The sequence below is a fragment of the Oncorhynchus keta genome, chromosome 32 (genome assembly GCF_023373465.1).
Source record: "Oncorhynchus keta strain PuntledgeMale-10-30-2019 chromosome 32, Oket_V2, whole genome shotgun sequence".
NCBI classification, from domain to species: domain Eukaryota; kingdom Metazoa; phylum Chordata; class Actinopteri; order Salmoniformes; family Salmonidae; genus Oncorhynchus; species Oncorhynchus keta.
The window spans coordinates 8,753,321-8,775,426 of record NC_068452.1 but is presented as its reverse complement, the minus strand read 5'-3'; the positions used below and the strand labels follow the sequence as shown (position 1 = coordinate 8,775,426).

At 45.2% G+C, this 22,106-nt stretch overlaps 1 protein-coding gene across 1 annotated transcript in view; it reads right to left on the bottom strand.

Moving 5' to 3' along the window:
- The window catches only part of LOC118365722 (ubiquitin carboxyl-terminal hydrolase 34-like), a 60,012-nt gene extending 38,410 nt beyond the window's left edge, over nucleotides 1-21,602 (bottom strand). The window contains 15 exon segments of the mRNA XM_052490631.1: nucleotides 51-265; nucleotides 1,465-2,150; nucleotides 2,439-2,569; nucleotides 2,882-3,011; nucleotides 5,231-5,356; nucleotides 5,628-5,720; nucleotides 5,843-5,924; nucleotides 6,064-6,125; nucleotides 6,335-6,527; nucleotides 7,829-7,896; nucleotides 8,386-8,535; nucleotides 13,093-13,143; nucleotides 13,475-14,057; nucleotides 15,235-15,322; nucleotides 21,254-21,602. Of these exon segments, the coding sequence (XP_052346591.1) occupies nucleotides 51-265; nucleotides 1,465-2,150; nucleotides 2,439-2,569; nucleotides 2,882-3,011; nucleotides 5,231-5,356; nucleotides 5,628-5,720; nucleotides 5,843-5,924; nucleotides 6,064-6,125; nucleotides 6,335-6,527; nucleotides 7,829-7,896; nucleotides 8,386-8,535; nucleotides 13,093-13,143; nucleotides 13,475-14,057; nucleotides 15,235-15,322; nucleotides 21,254-21,296 (2,701 nt within the window). The 5' untranslated portion in view covers nucleotides 21,297-21,602.
- Between the last annotated feature and the right edge of the window lie 504 nt (nucleotides 21,603-22,106).

Genomic DNA, 22,106 nt, shown 5'->3' with positions numbered 1-22,106 from the left:
TAAATTTAAGTCAATTCACAACCCTAGGTGCACCGTGCAGTGCAGCCTACCTTGCACCATGTGCTCGTGGTAGATAGAGGCCAGGTTGGGCAGGTGCTGCTGCAAGTGGGAGCTGAGCTCGGCGTGCGAGTTGATCTGCACCAGCTCCTCCTCACAGCCAGACTCCTCACCGTCAAAGTCGGCCATGTTCTTCTCCGACTTGGCGCTGATCTGGGAGCTGCTGCAGGACACGTCATCTGCGCTCAGCATGTCGTCCGCCATGTGCCTGGTGGATGATTCAATGTTAGAAAGGGCAATGCATGTTGTTGTCACTTGAATAAGCCTAAGATTCACGTTGCAAGGGAAACAAATACATTTACACTGAATGCACAAAACATGGCTCTTTCCATGACAGACTGACCAGGTGAATCGAGGTGAAAACTATGATCAATTACTGATGTCACTTGTTAAATCCACTTCAAATCAGTGTCGATGAAAGGGAGGAGACAGGTTAACGGATTTTGAAGCCGAGAGACAATATGTTTTATTTCACTTTTATTTAACCAGGTAGGCTAGCTGAGAACAAGTTCTCATTTACAACTGCGACCTGGCCGAGATAAAGCAAAGCAGTGCGACACAAACAACAACAGAGTTACACATGGAGTAAACAAGCGTACAGCCAATAAGAAAAACGGTCTATATGCAGTGTGTGCAAATGGCGTGAGGTGGTAAGGCAATAAATAGGCCATAGTAGCGAAGGAGTTACAGTTTTTGTTTTGACAATTGAGACATGGATTGTGTATGTGTGACATTCAGAGGGTTATAATGGGCAAGACGAAACATTTAAGTGCCTTTGAATGGGGTACGGTAGAAGGTGCCAGGCGCACCGCCGTTGACCGTGTCAAGCACCGCAACGCCGCTGGGTTTCACACGCTCAACAGTTGCCCTGCGTGTATCAAGATTGGTCCACCACCCAAAAGACATACAGCCAACTTGACACAACCGTGGGAAGCATTGGAGTCAACATGGGCCAGCATTCCTGTGGAACGCTTTCGACCCCTTGTAGAGTCTACGCCCCGACGAATTGAGGCTGTTCTGAGGGCAAAACGGGGTGTAACTCAATATTATGAAGGTGTTCCTAATGTTTAGTACACTCAGTGTACATCTAGTTCCTCATGACAAATGTAGAAATGATTGACTGGACACTTCTACACATCTATGCAACTACAGGCAACTCAACTGTCTATGGGTGGTGTCTAGACTCATTTGGACGCCGACATAATTGCTAGTAGTTGGTCCTGATTCAACATGTAGAATCGGCCACGGACAGTTTGTCTTGGTTGGGGTCTGTAGTCGAAAGAAGCCTTAAAAAGAACCTCATCTCCCGAGGCAAATTTGCCAAACATAGAACATTGTGAAAGAGGAGATATAAAGAAGATAACAGGTTAGCGTAAAGAAAGCAAAAAGAGATGGTGATAGTCTTACCCTTCGTGGTGGTGGTGATGGTGGTGGTTGTGGGGCCCGATGAAATGTCGGCAGTTGAACAGCTCGTTGCCCATGGCATCCCCCAGGAAGTCCCCGGGGCAGGGCAGGCAGGTCTGCTCCTGGGGGCCAGTGGCCATTTGGGATGAGGGGCCTCCCATCTCTGAATGTTGTTGTTCGGGCCCATCAGGCCGGGCCGAGCAGGCGTCCAGCATCCTCATGCGGCCCTCCATCGATACCGCAGCCGTTACCATGCCGGCGGCTGCCTCGGGGTTAAATGGCAAACATTTTGGTTTTGGTCCGTCTCCTGCCCCTCTCTCAGCCCTGTCGCCATGCTCCTCCACCAGCACCTCGCCCGCTTTCCGCTTCCTGACCTCCGGCTGGTCCCGGGGCTGCTTCTGCGGGCTGCCCTCGGCCGCTACGCCCCGGTTGTTCCCCTCTTCATCCTCTTCGTCGTCCTCATCTTCATCATCATCTTCGTCATCTTCCTCCTCCTCCTCCTTGAGGACCTCGCTGTCAGCCATGTCATCAGAGTGCAGCTCACTGCCTGGGCTTCCCGCTGACTGGCTGGCACGGCTGGAGCCCGCCTCGTTGCTGGAGCCCTCGCTGTGGCCACTGCTGCTGCCGGGCCCACTGCTGCCCTCCTCCATGCTGTTGGCCGTCTCGTCCGAGCTGCCCTGCATCGACTCCTGGACGGGGCGGAGAGAGGAGACCAAATCAGTTCCAGTTAAACCGGCCATACATCAGAACCACGAGACGGGGATATTGACTTAGATTAGCTTTTTGATAAAAAGTCTAAAAAGTTAACTATTGGAGACAGTGGCTAGGCAAACAAAAAAAACAAGGCATGGATTTATGAACAGCGCTGGAAAGTAACAGTTTGCTACTAACAACAATTCCCATTAAATGTATTGAGAACGTGCATCACTTGTTTCTCCAGCTAGATGGTGTGAAAAGGGTACTGGAGTGCTGCTAACCTCCGTGTCAGAGAGTCTCTGCTGGCCCCGCTTGCTGCCGCCCATCATCTGCTCGTCCATCTCCATGTCGCTACCGCCGCTGTGGTGAGTGTCGCTGTTGTCACTGCTGTCCGGGCTGGCCGCTGGGGAGCCTGGGTCGAGACGAGAAGCAGAGGCTTGATGCATCAGATTCCGCATCTCACAAAACACAAGGTAGTCTATATACAGTAGATATGTTTAAGAGCATATTTATCTAAGCAAGTGGTAAACCATGGTTACTGGTATCTAAAAAGGTGTTCAAGACTTTTGTTCCATCCCAGCACTAAAACATTCCATTCAACACCTTGATTAGTGCTGGACAAAAAAACATGCATACCACTCACTTAACAGCACCGGAGTTGTTGACTACCACTGATCAAACAAAAGGCATATCCCCTTGAAATACACAGACACAAACATCGTACCTTTCTTGTTGCCCATGGGGACGTTGGTGTTGAGCAGCGAGGCGAAGGAGCTCTGCTTGGAGAGCTGGGCCTTTGCGGACAGGGCGTTGTTCCACAGAGCCTTGATCAACATGGAGGCCAGGTACAGGGTCTAGGGGAGCAGCATAGAATTACATACAGAATCACAATTATAGGTTCTTTATGGTGGGCAGGTGTCCAAGACAAAGAGCAGCTCTGTTAGTTAGACGAGGTGTATGTGACTATAAAGCTCCTTATCAAAGTCTTTTTAATTTTTTCTATTTTTTTTTGTATTTCACCAGGTAGACCAGTTGAGAGCAAGTTCTCATTTACAACTACAAGCTGGCCAAGATAAAGCAAAGCGACAGAGTTACACGTGGGATAAACAAAAGTACAGTCACTAACACAATAGAAAAATCTATATACAGTGTGTGCAAATGGAGTAAAGAGGTAAGGCAATAAATAGGCCATAGTAGCAAAGTAATTACAATTTAGCAAATTAACACTGGAGTGATGGATGTGCAGATGATGATGTTGCAGATGATGATGTGCAAGTAGAAATACCGGTGTGCAAAAAGTCAAAACAAAGTAAATAAAAACAGTATGGGGATGAGGAAGGTAGTTGGATGGGCTATTAACAGATGGGCTGTGTACAGCTGCAGCGATCGGTAAGCTGCTCAGATAGCTGATGCTTAAAGTTAGTGAGGGAGATATGTCTCCAACTTAAGCGATGTTTGCAATTCGTTCCAGTCATTGGCAGCAGAGAACTGAAGGAAAGGCAGACAAAGTATGTGTTGGCTTTGGGGATGACCATTGAGATATACCTGCTGGAAAGTGTGCTACGGGTGGTTGTTGCTATGGTGACCAGTGAGCTGAGATAAGGCGGAGCTTAACCTAGCAAAGACTTATTGATGACCTGGAGCCAGTGGGTTTGGCGACGAATATGTAGCGATGGCCAGCCGACTAGAGCATACAGGTCGCAGTGGTGGGTGGTATATGGGGCTTTGGTGACAAAACGGATGGCACTGTGATAGACTGCATCCAATTTGCTGAGTAGAGTGTTGGAGGCTATTTTGTAAATGACATCGCCGAAGTTGAGGATCGGTAGGATAGTCAGTTTTACGAGGGTATGTTTGGCAGCGTGAGTGAAGGAGGCTTTGTTGTGAAATAGGAAGCCGATTCTAGATGTAATTTTGGATTGGAGATGCTTAATATGAGTCTGGAAGGAGAGTTTACAGTCTAGCCAGACACCTAGGTATTTGTAGTTGTCCACATATTCAAGGTCGGAACCATCCAGGGTGGTGATGCTGGACGGTGGGCAGGTGCAGGCAGCGATCGGTTAAAGAGAATGAGTTACGTTTTACAAGCATTTAAGAGCAGTTGGAGGACACGGAAGGAGTGTTGTATGGCATTGAAGCTCGTTTGGAGGTTTGTTAATACAGTGTCCAAAGAAAAGTCAGATGTATACAGAATGGTGTCGTCCGCGTAGAGGTGGATCAAGAAATCAAGAGGGACATCGTTGATATATACAGAGAAAAGAGTCAGCCCGAGAATTGAACCCTGTGGCACCCCCATAGAGACTGCCAGAGGTCTGGACAACAGGCCCTCCAATTTGACACACTGAACTCTGAAAAGTAGTTGGTGAACCAGGCGAGGCAGTCAAAACCAAGGCTGTTGAGTCTGCCGATAAGAATACGGTGATTGACAGAGCCGAAAGCCTTGGCCAGGTTGATGAAGACTGCTGCAGAGTCTTTTATCGATAGCCGTTACGATATCGTTTAGTACCTTGAGCATGGCTGAGGTGCACCCGTGACCAGCTCGGAAACCAGATTGCACACCGGAGAAGGTACGGTGGGATTCAAAATGGTCAGTGATCTGTTTGTTAACTTGGCTTTCGAAGACTAGAAAAGGCAGGGCAGGATGGATACAAGTCTAACAGTTTGAGTCTAGAGTGTGTCCCCCTTTGAAGAAGGGGATGACCGCGGCAGCTTTCCAATCTTTAGGAATCTCGGGACGATATGAAAGAGGTTGAACAGACTAGTAATAGGGGGTTGCAACAATGATGGATAATTTTAGAAAGAGGGTTCAAATTGTCTAGCCCAGCTGATTTGTACAGGTCCAGGTTTTGCAGCTCTTTCAGAACATCAGCTATATCTGGATTTGTAGATCAAATCACACTCAACATTTGATTGTCCACTCCTTGCCGTGGCCTAAATTTACTTAGTGTTGTGTTACCTTGCCACAATACTAACTAGTATCGCGATACTGGCATCTTCCCGGATCGAGGTAATTCGTAGAATACCATCAACTACCATTGGGCACTCATGGAGTGTGGTGTGTGCGCGTGTGTACCTGTTCGGTGTGCGCGCTGGGGTGCAGGCCGGACACCAGGTTGAGGACGTGGCGCAGCGGCACCGGGTCCAGGTTCTTGATGAGCGAGGGGAACAGGTCGTGGATGTAACGGCTACAGTGCTTCAGCTACATGGGGAGAACAGATAGAGAGGCAGGGTCAAGGAGAACATCAATGGAAAAGAACAACAAATAATTAAATGGATTATGATAGCAAAACTAATTGGTAGAATACAGTAAAGAAAAATAAGTTTAAAATATGCATACAAATTCAGAGTAGGAGTGCTGCTCTAGGATTAGGTCCCTCAATTTGATTAGAGGCTAAATGTATCCTACAAATCCACATTTCTACGCTGATAATCTTTATACATGCGGCCCCTGGTGTTTAGGACCTAGTTACCTGAGCTGCTGCCCAGATGCAGTCCACATGCTGGGTGCTGAGCCTGCCCTCTGCGGCAAGGAAGTTCAGGATCACTTGGCACTGCTTAATTATCTGGAACGACAACAAAGAGGCACAAAGACAAACTCTGCATTATAACAGGGGAGTTAAAACACAGATTGCCAATAAAAAGGTATTGAATTGGTGTAAGAACGACTTGGAATGGGAAAACTCACCTCTATGTGCAAATTTGGTCCAAATATGTGCTCCACTACATTGTTGTTGATTAGCCAGTCAGCTAGTTCCTTTGCTATTGACCTGGAGGGACAGTTTGAGGTACGCTGCTTTTACGGTCCGTGACGCAGTGCTAAATCAACTCAATGGACTTACGTTTCATTGTAAAAATCGACACAACTGACTTGAGTTTCATTGTAAAAAATCAAATCAATTGACTTACGTTTCGGTGTCGGACACCAGAGACTCATTATTACAGACATCGTTGAAGGTGTGGAGCTGATTCTGTGGGGAGAAAACGAGTTGTAAAAATATAATGAATGTGTACCTGACCCTTGTGTAAAAGTCTGAGTTACATTAAACTGAAAGTCCTAGTGAAGCTTTAACAATGTACACCTGTGTCAAAAACAAAACAGCCGTCACAACGTGCTTCACAGTAACCCGGCCTAGACTCCTCCCAAAGAGCAAGCAACACGGCAGTGTGTGAGTCTCACCGTGATTTGGCTGAGGCCGGCCAGCCTCATGGTGAGCGTGGGGGACATGAAGTATTTGAAGGCCAGGTCCAGGCTCTCCTTGTCGAAGCACAGTGCGCTGTCCAGCGGCTCCTTCACCGTGCTCCACATCAGGTCGGCCATGTTGCGTGCCGCGCTCTGACGCAGCTCCTGGTCCGACAGCTTGCACAGGTACCTGGGGAGGGACAAATTTGGAAAGAAGTTACTTGTGAATTGAGTTGACTTTGTTTAAACCAGGAAGTTTCTTCTTTAGGAAACACTTTTAATTTGTTCTGTTTAGTTTTAAATAGTAGAAGACATGGTAGACAGGTTGGACATAATGACTGGACAAATGGGACTAAACAGTCAGGACTAAGTGTGGGGCATCTATCGAGGCTGGCTGCAACACTCAGATGAGGTGAACCGTGACAATAGTTGGCAATGAGAAGCGAGTCTTTGCGATCAATAAGATACAGTATGTATCTTTTTAATAACTTCTGAGAAAAACAAACATTTTGCTCAATTCAGGAGGCAGGAGAGATACGCTAGAAGGTGTCAATGCACTGGAGTCAGAAATTCACATTTCATCATTCTTCGTCGACTAAGGATCAAAATGACTAAGGAATGTTCCATTTGGACATCAGGACCAGTTAAACCAGCCCACCCAGGTCACATGACAGAGGTATGACGAGGCCTGCGAGATGTCTGGCTGCTCCAAGGTCATGTGAGGAGAAGCTGACTGGAGCACTGGCCACTGTTACCATGGCGAGGGAAGCTCTTCCTAGCAACACCAGTTGGTGGCACAGCAAGAGAGGGCTCTCAGCTGCAATTGCTTTCCATCCAGAAAAAAATATATATACAGTCAAGTATCTGACCGAATTTTGAAATTCAACTCAAATACAAAAATATGCTTGCTTTGTAAGAGCATCCACTAAATTCATCCTTGATTTATGCTAATCGACTGCCAATATGCTGGATTACACCATTTGCATAATGTCCCCCTAATACTACATCCAATATTCAGGGGAGCATCTCTATCAAGTGCCTTTGATTGTGTGTTGGAAAGTGGCGGGCGAGTTGAACAACACCGCACTGTGTATACAAATTCAATATGCATCTCAAACAGCCCCTTGGGCCATTTCTGACGAGAGGAGCTCCGACTGCAACAGCAACTCTCCTCTCCTCTCCTCTCTCTGCCCCATTTTCTTATTCTCTTACAATGACTGCAGGAAAAAAAGCACTACGCAGAAGTATGGGATGCCATATTGTATAGAGCTGTATTTGATATGGGGGAAACGGCATGACTAACATTAACCATTATATTCAATAAAAGATTTGTGATTCAATCTGTATTGACACATGCCTAAATAGGGATTTCAAGGCACTAGTGAAAACTCACTGGCGGTGAGAAACTAACGAAGACTTAATGATCCTCACTCTGAAGTAAATAGAGATTTCACCAAAAGAGTTTCATTGATATGGAGAGTGTGAACTTACCGTATTACATACGTGCGGAACGGTATGATGTGCTGCATGACGGCGGGAATGTGCAACCATATTCGGATCTGTGTGTGTGTGTGTGTGTGTGTGGAGAGAACAAACAGAATTGGAATCAGACCGACATCCCTTGAGATGTGTGAGAAGCAGTGGAAAACCTAAAAAATGGATGCCACTTTAACAGAGCTGGCTGACAACTGATTATTCACCGCAATTACTGACGGAGAGAGCATTCACAAATGAAACAGCTGTGCTATAACATAGAAACTGCATCAAGAACATCTGCATGTGGAGCTGAAACAGCATCTGGAGGTAGTGGTAAATATGTCCAGGATTGGGTGGCTAAATATTAGGCGGTTGGGTTGGGCTGCAATGTTGGGTGGCTGGATTAATTTGTTGGGTGGCTGGATTAATTTGTTGGGTGGCTTGGATTAATTTATTGGGCGGCTGCCAAGTGGGCTGTGGTGCCATATTGGGATAATAATAATAATAATAATATATGCCATTTAGCAGACGCTTTTATCCAAAGCGACTTACAGTCATCAACTCCTACTCACATTGGAGACGATGGTGATGAAGGCGTGGGCGATGGGGAAGGGCAGGCTCTCCGGCGTGCCTGACTCAAAGCAGTCCTTCATGAGCGACAGACCGTGCTTGCCACAGAACAGGCAAACATAGCGCAGCAAATGCAAAGGGACCTCCACATCCTGGTCACGGGGAAAAACAAGGTCAATGCAACTTTATTGTCCACACGGAAGTGGAAAACTAACTTTGGCTTCATATCGCAAATCATAGTGGAAGAGACTAGCGTGATTGGTGCAACTCAATGGTTTCAAGTGGTTTCATACCCTCATCTCCTTTTGGTTTATCAGAACTATAGATTGAAAGCAATATGGTGGATGGATGTATACTGGGAATTTGCTTTCACTTGTCTAGTTCTTTCACACCATCTCATGAAGGAGAAGAGATTATGGCTTTTTTGCAGCCCATTCAGGACAGAGTACGCAGACCAGAGCTGGGTACATAGTATATGAAATCTTTGAGCATTTGCTTATGCCTGCCTGGTGTGCCAGATAAGTAGGGAGCTTCATCAATAAGTGTATCGATGACGTCTTTACCACAGTGGCCGTACATACATACTCCAACCAGAAGCCATGGATTACAGGCAATATCCGCAATGAGCTAAAGACGCCTATAAGAAATCCCGCTATGCACTCCGACGGATGTGGCAGGGCTGGCAAACTATTACGGACTACAAACGGAAGCAGATCCGCAAGATGCCCAGTGACAGGAGCCTATCAGATGAGATTAATTATATGCTCGCTTCGAGGCAAGCAGCACTGAAGCATGCTTGAGAGCACCTGCTGTTCTGGACGAATGTGTGATCACGCTCTCCATAGCCGATGTGAGTAAGACCTTTAAACGGGTCAACATTAATCTAGCCACAAGGACGTGTACTAAGAACGTGTACTAACTAAGAACATGAGCGGACCCACTGGCAAGTGTCTTCAATTACATTTTCAACCTCTCCCTGTCTGAGTCTGTAATACCAACATGTTTCAAGGAGACCACCATAGTCCCTGTGCCCAAGAAAACTAAGGTAACCTGCCTAAATGCCAACCGACCTGTAGCACTCACGTCTGTAGCCATGAAGTGCTTTAAAAGGTGGGTCATGGCTCACAGCCAACACCATTATCCCAGAAATCCTAGACCCACTCCAATTTGCATAACGCCCCAATAGATCCTGTCACACCTGGACAAAAAGGAAACCTACATGAGAATGCTATTTATTGACTACAGCTCAGCGTTCAACACCATAGTACCCACAAAGCTCATCAATAATCTAAGGATTCTGGGACTAAACCCCTCCCTCTGCAACTGGATCCTGGACTTCCTGACGGGCCGCCCCCAGGTGGTTAGGGTAGGTAACAAATTATCTGCCACGCTGATCCTCAACACGGGGGCCCCTCAGTCCCCTCCTGTACTCCTTGTTCACCCATGACTGCATGGTTAAGCACTACTCCAAAACTATCAAGTTCTGACGACACAACAGTGGTAGGCCTGATCAACACCAATGAGAATCTATAAGGAGGAAGTCAGACCTGACAGTGTGGTGCCAGGATAACAACCTCTCCTTCAACATGATCAAGACAAAGGAGATGATTGTGGACTACAGGAAAAGGAGGGCCGAGCATGCCCTCATTCTCATCGACGGGGCTGTAGTGGAGCAGGTTGAGAGCTTCAAGTTCCTTAGTGTCCACATCTCCAAAAAACTATCATGGTCCAAACACACCAAGACAGTCGTGAAGATGGCACGACAATGCCTATTGCCCCTCAGGAGACTGAAAAGATCTGGCATGGATCCTCAGATCCTCAAAAAGTAATACAACTGCATCACCGCCTGTTATGGCAACAGCTTGGCCTCTGGCCTCAAGGCACTACAGAGAGGAGTGCGTACGGCCAGTACATCACTGGGGCCGCGCTTCCAGCCATCCAGGACCTCTATTCCAAGCTGTGTCAAAGGAAGGCCCTAAAAGTTGCCAAAGACAACAACCACACTAGTCATAGGGTTCTCTCTGATACCGCACAACAAGCAGTACCAGAGTGCCAAGTCTAGGTGCAAAAGGCTTCTTAACAGCCTATACCCCCAAGCCATAAGACTCCTGAGCAGCTAATCAAATGGCTACCCAGACTACCCCCCCCCCATTTTTACACTGCCGCTACTCTATTTATTATCAATGCATAGTCACTTTACCTATATGTACAGTACCAGTCAAGTTTGGACACTTACTCAATCCTGGGTTCTTCTTTATTTGGACCATTTTCTACATTGTAGAACAAGTGAAGACATCAAAACTATGAAATAACACATAAGGAATCATTTAGTAACCAAAAGTGTTAAACAAAACAAATGTTATATTTGAGATTCTTCAAAATAGACAACCTTTGCCTTGATGACAGCTTTGCACACTCTTGGCATTCTCTCAACCAGCTTCATCTAAAATGCTTTTCCAACAGTCTTGAAGGAGTTCTCACATATGCTGAGTAGTTGTTGGCTGCATTTCCTTCACTATGCGGTCCAACTCAACCATCTCATTTGGATTGAGGTCGGGTGATTGTGGAGGCCAGGTCATCTGATGAAGCACTCCATCACTCTCCTTCTTGGTCAAATAGCCCTTAACGCAGCCTGGAAGTGTATTGGGTCATTGTCCTGGTGAAAAACAAATGATAGTCCCACTAAGCGCAAACCAGATGGGATGGTGTATCGCTGCAGGATGATGTGGTAGCCATGCGGGTTAAGTGTACCTTGAATTCTAAATAAATCCCAGACAGTGTCACCAGCAAAGCACCCCCACGGTTCACATGGGAACCACACAGGCGGAGATCATCCGTTCACCTACTCTGTGTTTCACCAAGACATGGCGGTTGAAACCAAAAATCTCACATTTGGAATCAACAGACCAAAGGACAGGTTTCCACCGGACTAATGTCCATTGCTCGTGTTTCTTGGCTCATGCAAGTCTTCTTTGAATTGGTGTCCTTTAGAAGTGGTTTCTTTGCAGCAATTCGACCATGAAGACCTGATTCACGTAGTCTCAGCTGAATAGTTGATGTTGAGATGTGGCTGTTACTTTGTGAAGCATTTATTTGGGCTGTAATTTCTGAGGCTGGAAACACGAACGAACTTAACCTCTGCAGCAGAGGTTTCATCATAGCACATGACGGTATTTGAGACTGGCACTTGAAGAAACGTTCAAAGTTCTTGACATTTTCCAGATTGTCATTACTTTACGACATGATGGTCAGTCAGACTGTCGTTTCCCTTTGCTTATTTGAGCTGTTCTTGTCTTGCCATAATATGGACTTGGTCTTTTACCAAATAGGGCTATCTTCTGTATACCCCCCTACCTTGCCACAACACAACTGATTGGCTCAAACGCATTAAGGAAAGACATTTCACAAATTAACTTTTAACAAGGCACACCTGTTAATTGAAATGCATTCAAGATGGTTGAGAGTATGCCAAGAGTGATAAATGTCACCAAGGCAAAAGGTGGCTACTTTGAAGAATTTCAAATATAAACTATATTTAGATTTGTTTAACACATTTTTGGATACTACATGATTCATGTGTAATTTCATAATGTTCATGTCTTCCTTATTTCCAACAATGTAGAAAATAGTAAAAATTCAGAAAAAATCTCTGGAATGAGTAGATGTGTCCAAACTGGTACTGTACATATTACCTCAACTAACTTGTGCCCCCGCACACTGACTCTGTACCGTTACCCCCTGTATATAGCCTATTATTTTATTACGTTATTTTTTCTATACATTTTTTTTTACTCATGAAAAAATACTTTAAAACCGGCTTTCACTGCCGGGGACGCAGGGTAGACTAGTGGTTAGAGCGTTGAACTAGTAACCGAAAGGTTGCAAGTCCAAATCCCCAAGCTGACAAGGTACAAATCTGTCGTTCTGCCCCTGAACAAGCAGTTAACCCACTGTTTAATATGGTGGAGAGGTACGAGCTGGAAAGTTATTCAATTAGCCTGAGATTATTGTACTCCGGGGAAAGATCGACAGTACTTGGAGGTGGAATTAAGCCTCAATTTAATAAAAACTCTAAATATACTGCAGACACATTTCACACCTCATGTGTACGTTGGCCTGAAAACCACAAGAGGGACCTGAGATCAGTGTTTAGAGAGCCTTTCTCCCCCTGTCTCCCCTAGTCCTAAAGGAAACATTTGTAATTGGACCCCTGAGGGAGAACTATTCTAGGACCTATTGTTAACCAAATCTACACCAAACCACCTCGAGTGAAAACCCATTACAACAACCTGGGAACAGTGTTCAGAGTCCTGCCTCCCTCCTCTCCCAGTCCTAAATGGGACATAGCTGTTGGGTTCTGGGCATGCCACTTTTCATGCAGCTTCCCAATAAAATAGAAATAGAGCCAAGATGTCATAAATCACTAAGATGAGTAACATGACCACAGGAGAGAGGAGAGGGGACAAGGAGGAGATTGGCGATTGGTCAAACAGGCAGCCCAGACATTAAGGCAATGGGATGCATCCCAAGTGGCACCCTATTCCCTATATAGTGCAGTACTTTTGACCAGAGCCATACGGGCCCGGGTCAAAAGAAATGCACTCTAAAAAGGGAATAGGGTGCCATTTGAGAGACGTAGATGTTGCTGTAAAGAGTTAGAACCGACACAAAGCGACGATCAGGCAGATTGAGTATTGTGTTTTCCTTACGTTCATGTCGCAGAAGGAGCCGAGGATATTGCTTTCATGAGCAGAGATGTCCTGGAAAAAGGAAACAAAAAGAAAGTATGACGAGTATATTGTACACTGAGAAATGTTAGAGAACATTTTAGAACAGGATGACACCAATGTCATTGGCAAGTATTACGTACCCCATGGAGACAAATACTGATTCCATAATAGAGTTGTGTGTATGGCCGCATGTTACGCTTTTACCTCTATGGTGCAGTGTGTGTTGTGTCGGCTGTACATATTAAACCATTAATGCTTTGGTGGGGTGGGTGTTGTGTGGGGGGGAAACATGTTATTTGTTTACCTCTACAGTGGGGTTTGGGTATGTATTGTGTTGTATCAGGGTGTGTCATTCCATTACCTCTATTGTGGGGTGTGTGTTGTGTTTGTAAGCCGTGTACAGTGGGAACTGGATCTGGAAAATCTTGGCGGCGCAGAGCAGCAGCTTCTCCCGGTCCTCTGTGCTCCACGAGTCAAACATGTCCTCCTGAGCCTGGCTGTCCGTACTGCTGCTAGCTCCAGCCTCAGACGCCCCAATACCACTACTACTTTCCTCTGGCTTGGGGGCCTCCTGCTGGGCCTTGCTTGTCCCCTGGACTGGGTTCTGGTTGTTGTTATTCTGGTTCTGCTCCGGTGCGTCCCCGGCGGCGTCCTCCTCCGCCGAGTCCCTCTCCACATTCAGTGGCTCGTCCTCAACAGGCGAAGAGGGCGGTTGCTGGGGGTGTGGCCCTACTCCAGTTATTCCACCCTCTCCCTCGCCTCCCCATTCTGTCCCGGGCCCCTCCGTGCCACCTGCGGCCCCGGTGTCGGCCCGTTGGCTGATGGTGCTGCAGAGGCGGTCCCTCAGGCTAGTGACCTGAGCGATGACCAGGTTGATGAGGGCGTAGACCAGCTGGTTGAATACCTCCAGGTGCTTGTACTCTTTGAAGCAGCATAGACATTGCCTATGGAGGGAAAGGAGGGGTGGCCAGAGGGCTTGTGTGAAATACCAATCACGAAGACCCACCAGTGAGTCGCATTCAACTCCTACTGGGGTCACAGTTCGAGGCTGACTCATTCCATTTGGAAGGTCAAAGAATCAAAACGTTTGGGAACCATAAAAAGGCAATGCACGGTCCACACTGCAGTGAACTGTAGCTTCTGCTTGTGTTGGCCTCAACAACCAGCCATCTTTAGAGAGACTCATCTACGGGCTCAATTCAATCAAACTTGCATTGAAGCGAATAAGGCATTGAAAAATAATTCTCTCTCCCCATATTCAAATAAAATAGCAAGAGGAGCCTAGTTTTAGGTACTCGCAACAGAAAATATTCAGTTCACTCACTTTCTGAATAAGACATGTAAGTAGGATTTAGTTGTATTAACAACAATGCAGAATATTCATTGTCGGAGGATTTGATTGGATGAAGCCCTTGATCTACTGAACTCTGTTCATGAATTCTGTTTCTTTTGACAGTTACGTAATGTTAAAACGCATGTCTGACTATATTACTGACCATCCTATTTTAGAAACCCACCCCAATGTATTTTCATGAGACAGCAACCAATTAACACAAATGACGGATCCCACTAATCAGAAACACAAAGAGAAGATTGCAAAAGTAGATAGAAGAATGCCTTCAGTCAAGTTTCCCTGATTAGTCAAGTACTTTTCCCCCTGATCTCAGAGAGTGGGAGAACTACTAGGAAAGGTCAATAATTCCTCAAGGCTCTTCTCCACACAGACAGACAGGCAGGCAGGCAGGCACGTACACATCTAGCTAAACAACAATTCAACCACCACTAAGCAAGACGAAAAACCTATTATGACCTACTTGTCCTCTGGTGACCTTAGCGAGCCTACATGCTAAGCTACACTTAAAACACATTGGTTAGCCTTTGGCGCTAGTAATACATTTTGAATTCACGGCTGATAATGACCTCAGAGTTATCCAGGAGCGGATATCTTCCCCTTTTAAATATTAACGGTCTACGTTCCAAATGAAACCCTTTTCCCTACATAGGGGTCAAAAGAGGGGCACCTGGTCAAAGCAGTGCACTAAATAGGGAACAGGGTTCCATTTGGGACGAATCCGTGGAAGAATAATGAATGTGGGGAACAGAGGAGAGCGGGAGACTGACCTCTGGGTCCATGAGCTGATGTAGCTGAAGACTCGTAAAGCATGCTCCTTCTTCAGCTGTAGGCCCTCAGTGCTGTCTGCATCTGATACTGGAGGGGAGAGAGAGCAGACAAGGTGGTGAGTACAGTTCAATGTACATGGAAAAGGCAAGTGTAGGACATGACACTTGACCCACACTGCTTGTTCAAAGGCTACTGGCCTATATAATGGCCACGCGCTAGAAAATTGCACACATAGGAAGCTGAAATTGCAATGCAAATATTTTAGGCATTATCCAAGACTGTTGAAGAAGGAATAGTGGTTGTCAGACGCTTTCCTACAACAACAAAATATATTTCCCGAGGCTCAATGCGAACGGTCCTTTGGTCAACAGGAGAACAGAGATGATCGTCTCTCTAGTCTGGATGGGAGACTGACCCATGGAAGTCTCAAGCCTCTGGTGAGAAACGTGCCTCAGCACCACATTAGCACAGTGCCAGGCAAGGCTCCCCATCGCCGACCACTAACAGGTACACCAAAATGCCTTCCCAAGCAGCATTGGCTTGTACAACAGGCTAAAAATAAAGTCAGCTACTGTATTGTGTTGGTGACTAGGAATGGGGGTAGAAATACATTTCACTATTTGAATAGTATCAGACATTGTCGTCGGTATCCGGATATTAGAAATATACTAACGTTTTTAACCTGAGCACTGCTGTGCGAAAAAGAGGCTGGCGCGCTATCGCTGCTCCTGCTTGGAAATGCCAGTGAGATGGGAGCGAGCAGACAGGCAGAGGTCGTGTCAACACTTGACACTTACATGCAACTTCTGCTATCAGAACACGAAGATCACATTGAAAAGCCACTTTGCGGTCTGACGGTGTTCAGATCTGGCTGGCCACTTCAGGAGATGGTCAGGGACGCATTGTGTGCCGAATTTCTCCTAAGTCTGGACGTAAACAGGCTACTGAAATCGCATACAGTGTGCGATGTTATCAGCAAGCACTCCTCCCACAAGTCTCCAGAAAGCGTGTGTTTTGGGACCGAGAGGCACCCGGTCAAACGTTTGAGAACACCTACTCATTCAAGGTTTTTTCTTTATTTTTACTATTTTCTACATTGTAGAATAATAGTGAAGACATCAAAACAATTAAATAAATCTAATACAAAAACATTTTTTGGGGGCTGGAGTTATGCTAACCCGTTTGCGTTGCTTGCTCTTGACTAGCGACAGAGGTTAGCTGGCTCGTGTGCAACACTAGTTCGCTACTGCCATCAGTTGCTGCTGTATCATATTTTGCCTAGTCCACAGTTTTTAGAATGCATACTGGCATTTGAATATAGCGCTGGAAAAGGGAATCCGGACACACTGTGGACACCATAGACACATTTAAATGTAGGTGCAGGCGCATGACATGTTTGGAATTCCATAAATCAGAACTCTATATCAGAATACTAAATCTGCATGAACTGTCAAGTCTAGACACGGCCAGAGAGAGAGACGCTGCCTGGCTACAGCCTAGACTAGCTAACTTGTAGCAGGCAATGTTATTTATCATCCCATGGAATAGTGTCCGTCTTGACTGGAGTAGCCTACAAAAACTATAGGTAGCTTGGCTAATTTAGACCACATTTAGAACCCTCTCCACAACCCCATTCAATAAAACTGAAGCCTACCTATTGGTTGCTTGTTGTAGCCAAATAATTTCGCTTCCGTAATTTAATTCCGTCTCAATGTGGAGTGAACGCTCACTACACATTGAGCCTCGTTGATTGGCCAACATAAAACAACAAGCGACACGTGAAGGCTACCAGACAGCTTCCGGCCTTTTTCAATGGGGCAAGTCATAAAAACTTAAAAACAGTTGATTTTTATTAAATTAATCATTTGAAATGTCACAGACCTTGTATGTAACAATGTCACATGGATATTTACATTTAGAAAATGCCTGTGTTAAAATAGGCATATACATTTTCTTGATGCAAAAATGTATTCCCACAAGTATTCAAATACTAACATCCTTTAAGATATTCGTAAAACCATGCACATCCCTATTGGTGACACACAAACACACAGTCTCAAAACAAAATGTAAGCGACGTGTGGGGCAAGGCATGTCCAATGGAAGGTTATTGCCGTGTCAAAAGTTCAGCGCTCTAACATGTCTGTGGAAAGTGCATCATTGCCTATATTATTTCCGCAAACCCAAAGCACTTGTGTCTTCACAAAGTCATTGGTGTAAATGAAAAACATTTGTGACACTGGGGAGGCTGCATTTGTGACGCATCATTTTCAGCCGCACCCACAGATCTGTTGTTGTTGTACCAACAGCCTATTTTCTGCTCTCAGAAAAAGAGAAAACGGACCACATTGTCACCTCCCATTGGCGTACATGCCGAGGCTACTAACAAGAAAAGCAAAAGGACACCACGATGAAAGCGTTAGCTGATACGCAAAATGACTTAGCCCACATATTAAAGGCTTTTTAACTTGTAAAAACCCACACGAGTGCTTCATGTTAGACTTTTTTTTATGCCACTTCAGACCCAATTTTTGTTGGGCTTTTCGAGTACTATTTCACGACAAGAGCAGCTGTGGTTGTTTTGGAATACTTGAAGAGTTACTGCTACTTATTTTTCTTCACTAATAACTAAAAGTTAGAAGTTTAAGATAAATTGCTAATGAAATCAACTATACATTGAATATTGCACGTTATGTTTGAGGGAGAAGTGTCATTTAAAAAAGGCGCAGCCTACATGCAAACGTTGTGACAAAGTTTCCATACCCGACTGACCTAGGCCTCAATGTCACATTCTTATCATGCATAGTGCATAATAACAACCACTGTGAAAATTGGAGTTGTGCCAAAACGCTACCAAGAGAAGCAGAAAACATAAAGTGGAACTAGTGTCTAGGTAAGTGGGTCTGTTCTTGAGATGAAGAAACAACAAACAGGGTTCTAAAGTTCACCAGGGCAGCTTGTCTTAACTCTGACCTAACTGTGTGTCTGCCTTCATTCCCTTTTCAACCACTTTTCTTTTTTTTTTTTTTAATCTTGAACTGGACTCAGCCAAAATTCCCAGCTCCCTTCATAAAACAATCCATGACATTGTGTTCAGAGGCCTGTACCAAAAACATTGCGATCATTCCCAGATAAGACGATCTGGATATCCCAGCCATTGTTCTGACAGCAAAGCTTTGAGCTTGTAACAAAAACATTAGAGAAGTAAAATAGACACCTACAACTCGGCAGTTCTCAGCAGGGCTCTGCTCAACTGCCTGTGTTGGTGGAAGTAACGTCAGTTGTCTTAGGTGCTGATCTAGGGTCAGTTTGTATTTTTACATCAATGGATTAGTATTAGGCTAGGGGTGTGAAGGTAAGCTGGTCCCAGAGATCTATGCTCAAGAGCAACCTCTGCCTTGCTGGCCACAGTGCCAGACAGCATCTTAAAGCAGGGTGTGTGGAGATTGACAATGGCAGTCACATGTTACATTTTAGTCATTTAGCAGACGCTCTTATCCAGAACGACTTAAAGGAGCAATTCGCAGCGTCTTCTTCAAGGGGCAATCAACAGATTTTTCACCTAGCTGGCACGGGATTCGAACCAGCGACCTTTTGGTTACTGGCCCAACACTCTTAACAGCGAGACTACCTGCCACCCTGCAGGATTACTTGCACAGCATATTCAATAGCAGATTGAAACCCTTCATTCCCTCAGTAAATCCCTCACTTCCCTTGCATGCATGCAGCCACACACAAAACATTCCCGGCTTCATGCATACCGCAACAGCAAATTTGGGGTCAGGGGTCACCTAGCGAACGCACCCATGGGGCTGCCAGTCTCACACACATGGGGCTGCCAGTCTCACACACATGGGGCTGCCAGTCTCACACACATGGGGCTGCCAGTCTCACACACATGGGGCTGCCAGTCTCACACACATGGGGCTGCCAGTCTCACACACATGGGGCTGCCAGTCTCACACACATGGGGCTGCCAGTCTCACACACATGGGGCTGCCAGTCTCACACACATGGGGCTGCCAGTCTCACACCCTGGCGCTCCAGACAAGACTCTCACACCTCTACTGGCGGCAGCCTGGTGCCGACAAACACTCACACAGGGGTGTACTCTGTTTTGCTCAACAGAGGGATGACCCCCGTCACACGTAAAACAGCAGCTCTACTGTGAAAACATACTACTGTGTGGCCTACTAGCCATTTCAGAATTATTGTTGATAGACGTACATGTGGGCCAGAGAGAGGGTGTTTTGCTCAAAGACAAAAGGGGGCCCTTTTAGAAGATTAGTGACATAGGCCTACTCCTCCACACACTTTAATAATACATCAGTGTGTTCACTGATTATAGGCCAAAGGAAATGTATAGAACCTTTAAGTAAGGCTACATTTCTCTTTCTGTAATTTGCCTACAAACCACCAAATGAATGAGCGCCTAAAATGTCATACCCGTTGCTCATTTGAATAACAGATTTGCAGAGGGGATAGGTTATGTTATATTCCATTCATCTAGTTTATTTTAAATGTGTATTGGCAGGATGAAAGAACCTTTGAGCAGCAGCATCATGATGCCCCTTTCAAAGGGGTCCTGCAATAATCAACACACAACTGCTTTACCATGTGGGTTTGGATGTCCTCCCAAAACATGGAGACAATTTAAAAAACGATTACTCCCCTCTGGTCCAAGTCACCAAATCAAACGCTTAGTCATTAATATCAGACTAAAAATAGGTGTAAAACATAAAACTCACAAGACATCCTAACTAGTAAACAAACATATTAAGATTAAAATGAAAAATCCCATATTATTGACGGCAAACAACTCATATGGCAAGAAGTACAGTACACCAGGCCATAAGGCAGACTGTCAGCAGTGTCTTCTTGCTACCATCGCCAATGCATTCCCATATTCAGTTCGCTAACTAGGCAAAACAAGTGCACTCTACATATACAAACCATTGCAATTTCATAGACGTATAACTAGCAATAGATGCAATGGAGGAAACAAGAGACGTAGCCCCCCAAAAATGGGCCTTTGTTTATTCGCTCCCATATCCCGTTATGAAAGCAATATGGCCTAGTTAGCTAACGTTACATCGTAGCTAGCAAATAATCTGTTCTGATGTTACTGTCCATTTTAATCTAAACTATGAAATACATCCAATGGCATTCGAAGGCACATTTGATTTTGATTAATAACAAGTTTATAATAGTTAACTAGCAAACAAAAACTAAAATGAATCATAGTTGGCATATGTTACATGCCTAGCTTGCTAGCTAGCTTGCTCGCTTAATGTATTTACGTAAATAAACTAGTGACCCCATATTACTCAGCTGACGTTAGCCGACAATGCTAAACATTTGCTTGTAAATCTGGCAAAATTATATTACAGCGCCTGTGTCAACTCAAACATGAAAACTAATCAGTCCGTTTTGATGCTAGCTGGCTAGTCAGTGAGTTAACGTTGGACAACTCGTTAGTCAACGTGAAACTGACAAACATATCAACCAGACAGGCTAGCTAGAAAGAGCGAACACGCCTGCACAACATAACCACTTCCACCCCTCTCGTCTCGGACATAAAAAGGGCACATGCAATGTGTAGCAAACATTTGATATGGCCAAATACATGTCAAATCACATGTATACAGGCAGTTAACCAAACTGTTAGCTAGCTAACCAAGTTACCATACAATGGCATCAACCCAATCTAATTAGTTAGCTAACTAAGTTAAATTATGTTCAGAATCTCGTCTAGCTAACAAGCCAGTTAAATCTGCTCAGGCATCCCTTTCATCCTGCAGCGATTTGACAGAGACAGGCCTCAAAGTTGCAGACAAGGTTCCATTTACATTCAGATCATTAATTCAAGACAAGGCCTTACATTGGCAGCTGTCTGGCTAGTGGAGAACCGGGTACGATAGCTAGCTGTCCAGCTTCCATCAGGTAGCCTGACTTAGCTAACGTTAGCTAGCGTTAGGGGACCACTACGGCCAAAACATGTAATTTTTTTTTCACTTACTTTCATTTAAAACCTCCACCAGCTCGGCGCAGTTTTCACACATCGTTCATTAAGAAAATAACAAAGGAAAAGTGTAGTCAAACCATTGGAAATTGTTGATGGATACGAATTGTTGGCACCTGGTTGTTTTGGGGGAAAAGGCCCGACGTAGTGGTTGGTGAAGGTTTGCTAATGCATTCAATAAAATAAGGGAGAGTAATAGATTCAGATTGAATTTGATACTAAATATCGTTGATAAAGTCAAAAAGTAAGAGGCATTAAGATTCAGTCGAGTCAATATCCAATCGGAGCGTTACTGGAGAGTGTAGATACCGCAGCCATATTGAAAAGGGGTGGGGGCACAGCATGTTCATAATTCGTAACTTTCCGTTGTCTCTTTCACCTTGTTCGTCTTTTTCCGCTAGTCTCGCGGTTACACCATCAGCAAGAACTGTTTACAAATGGCGTTTCATTCACAAGCAGCAGACAGTCAAGAGAGCACCAGCCAGTAGCCACTGAGGGGATTCGATTATCTGGCCCGGGTTACCCCGATGAGGGAAGGATACACAGGACATGTGCCAGGCGGCCCCTTCATTAATGACTAGGATTCTGTTTTCACATGCATAAGCGATTGCTTTTTATCTGCTTTCCCATTAAGAACTATTTTGGAATTTCAAAAATACATTTGATGGAAAATGTTTGTTTCAGGACGAGTCACAATGCTGACTTGTTGACAACATTAAAAAGCGACGCAGATTACGGTTCGATTTGAGGGTGCTCCTCCCTCATTGCTTGTGCCCTTTCACGTCACGGACCATAGACTGGTGAACTGCGGCTCAGGTTTATAGATGGCCCTCATTGGCACCAGCAGACA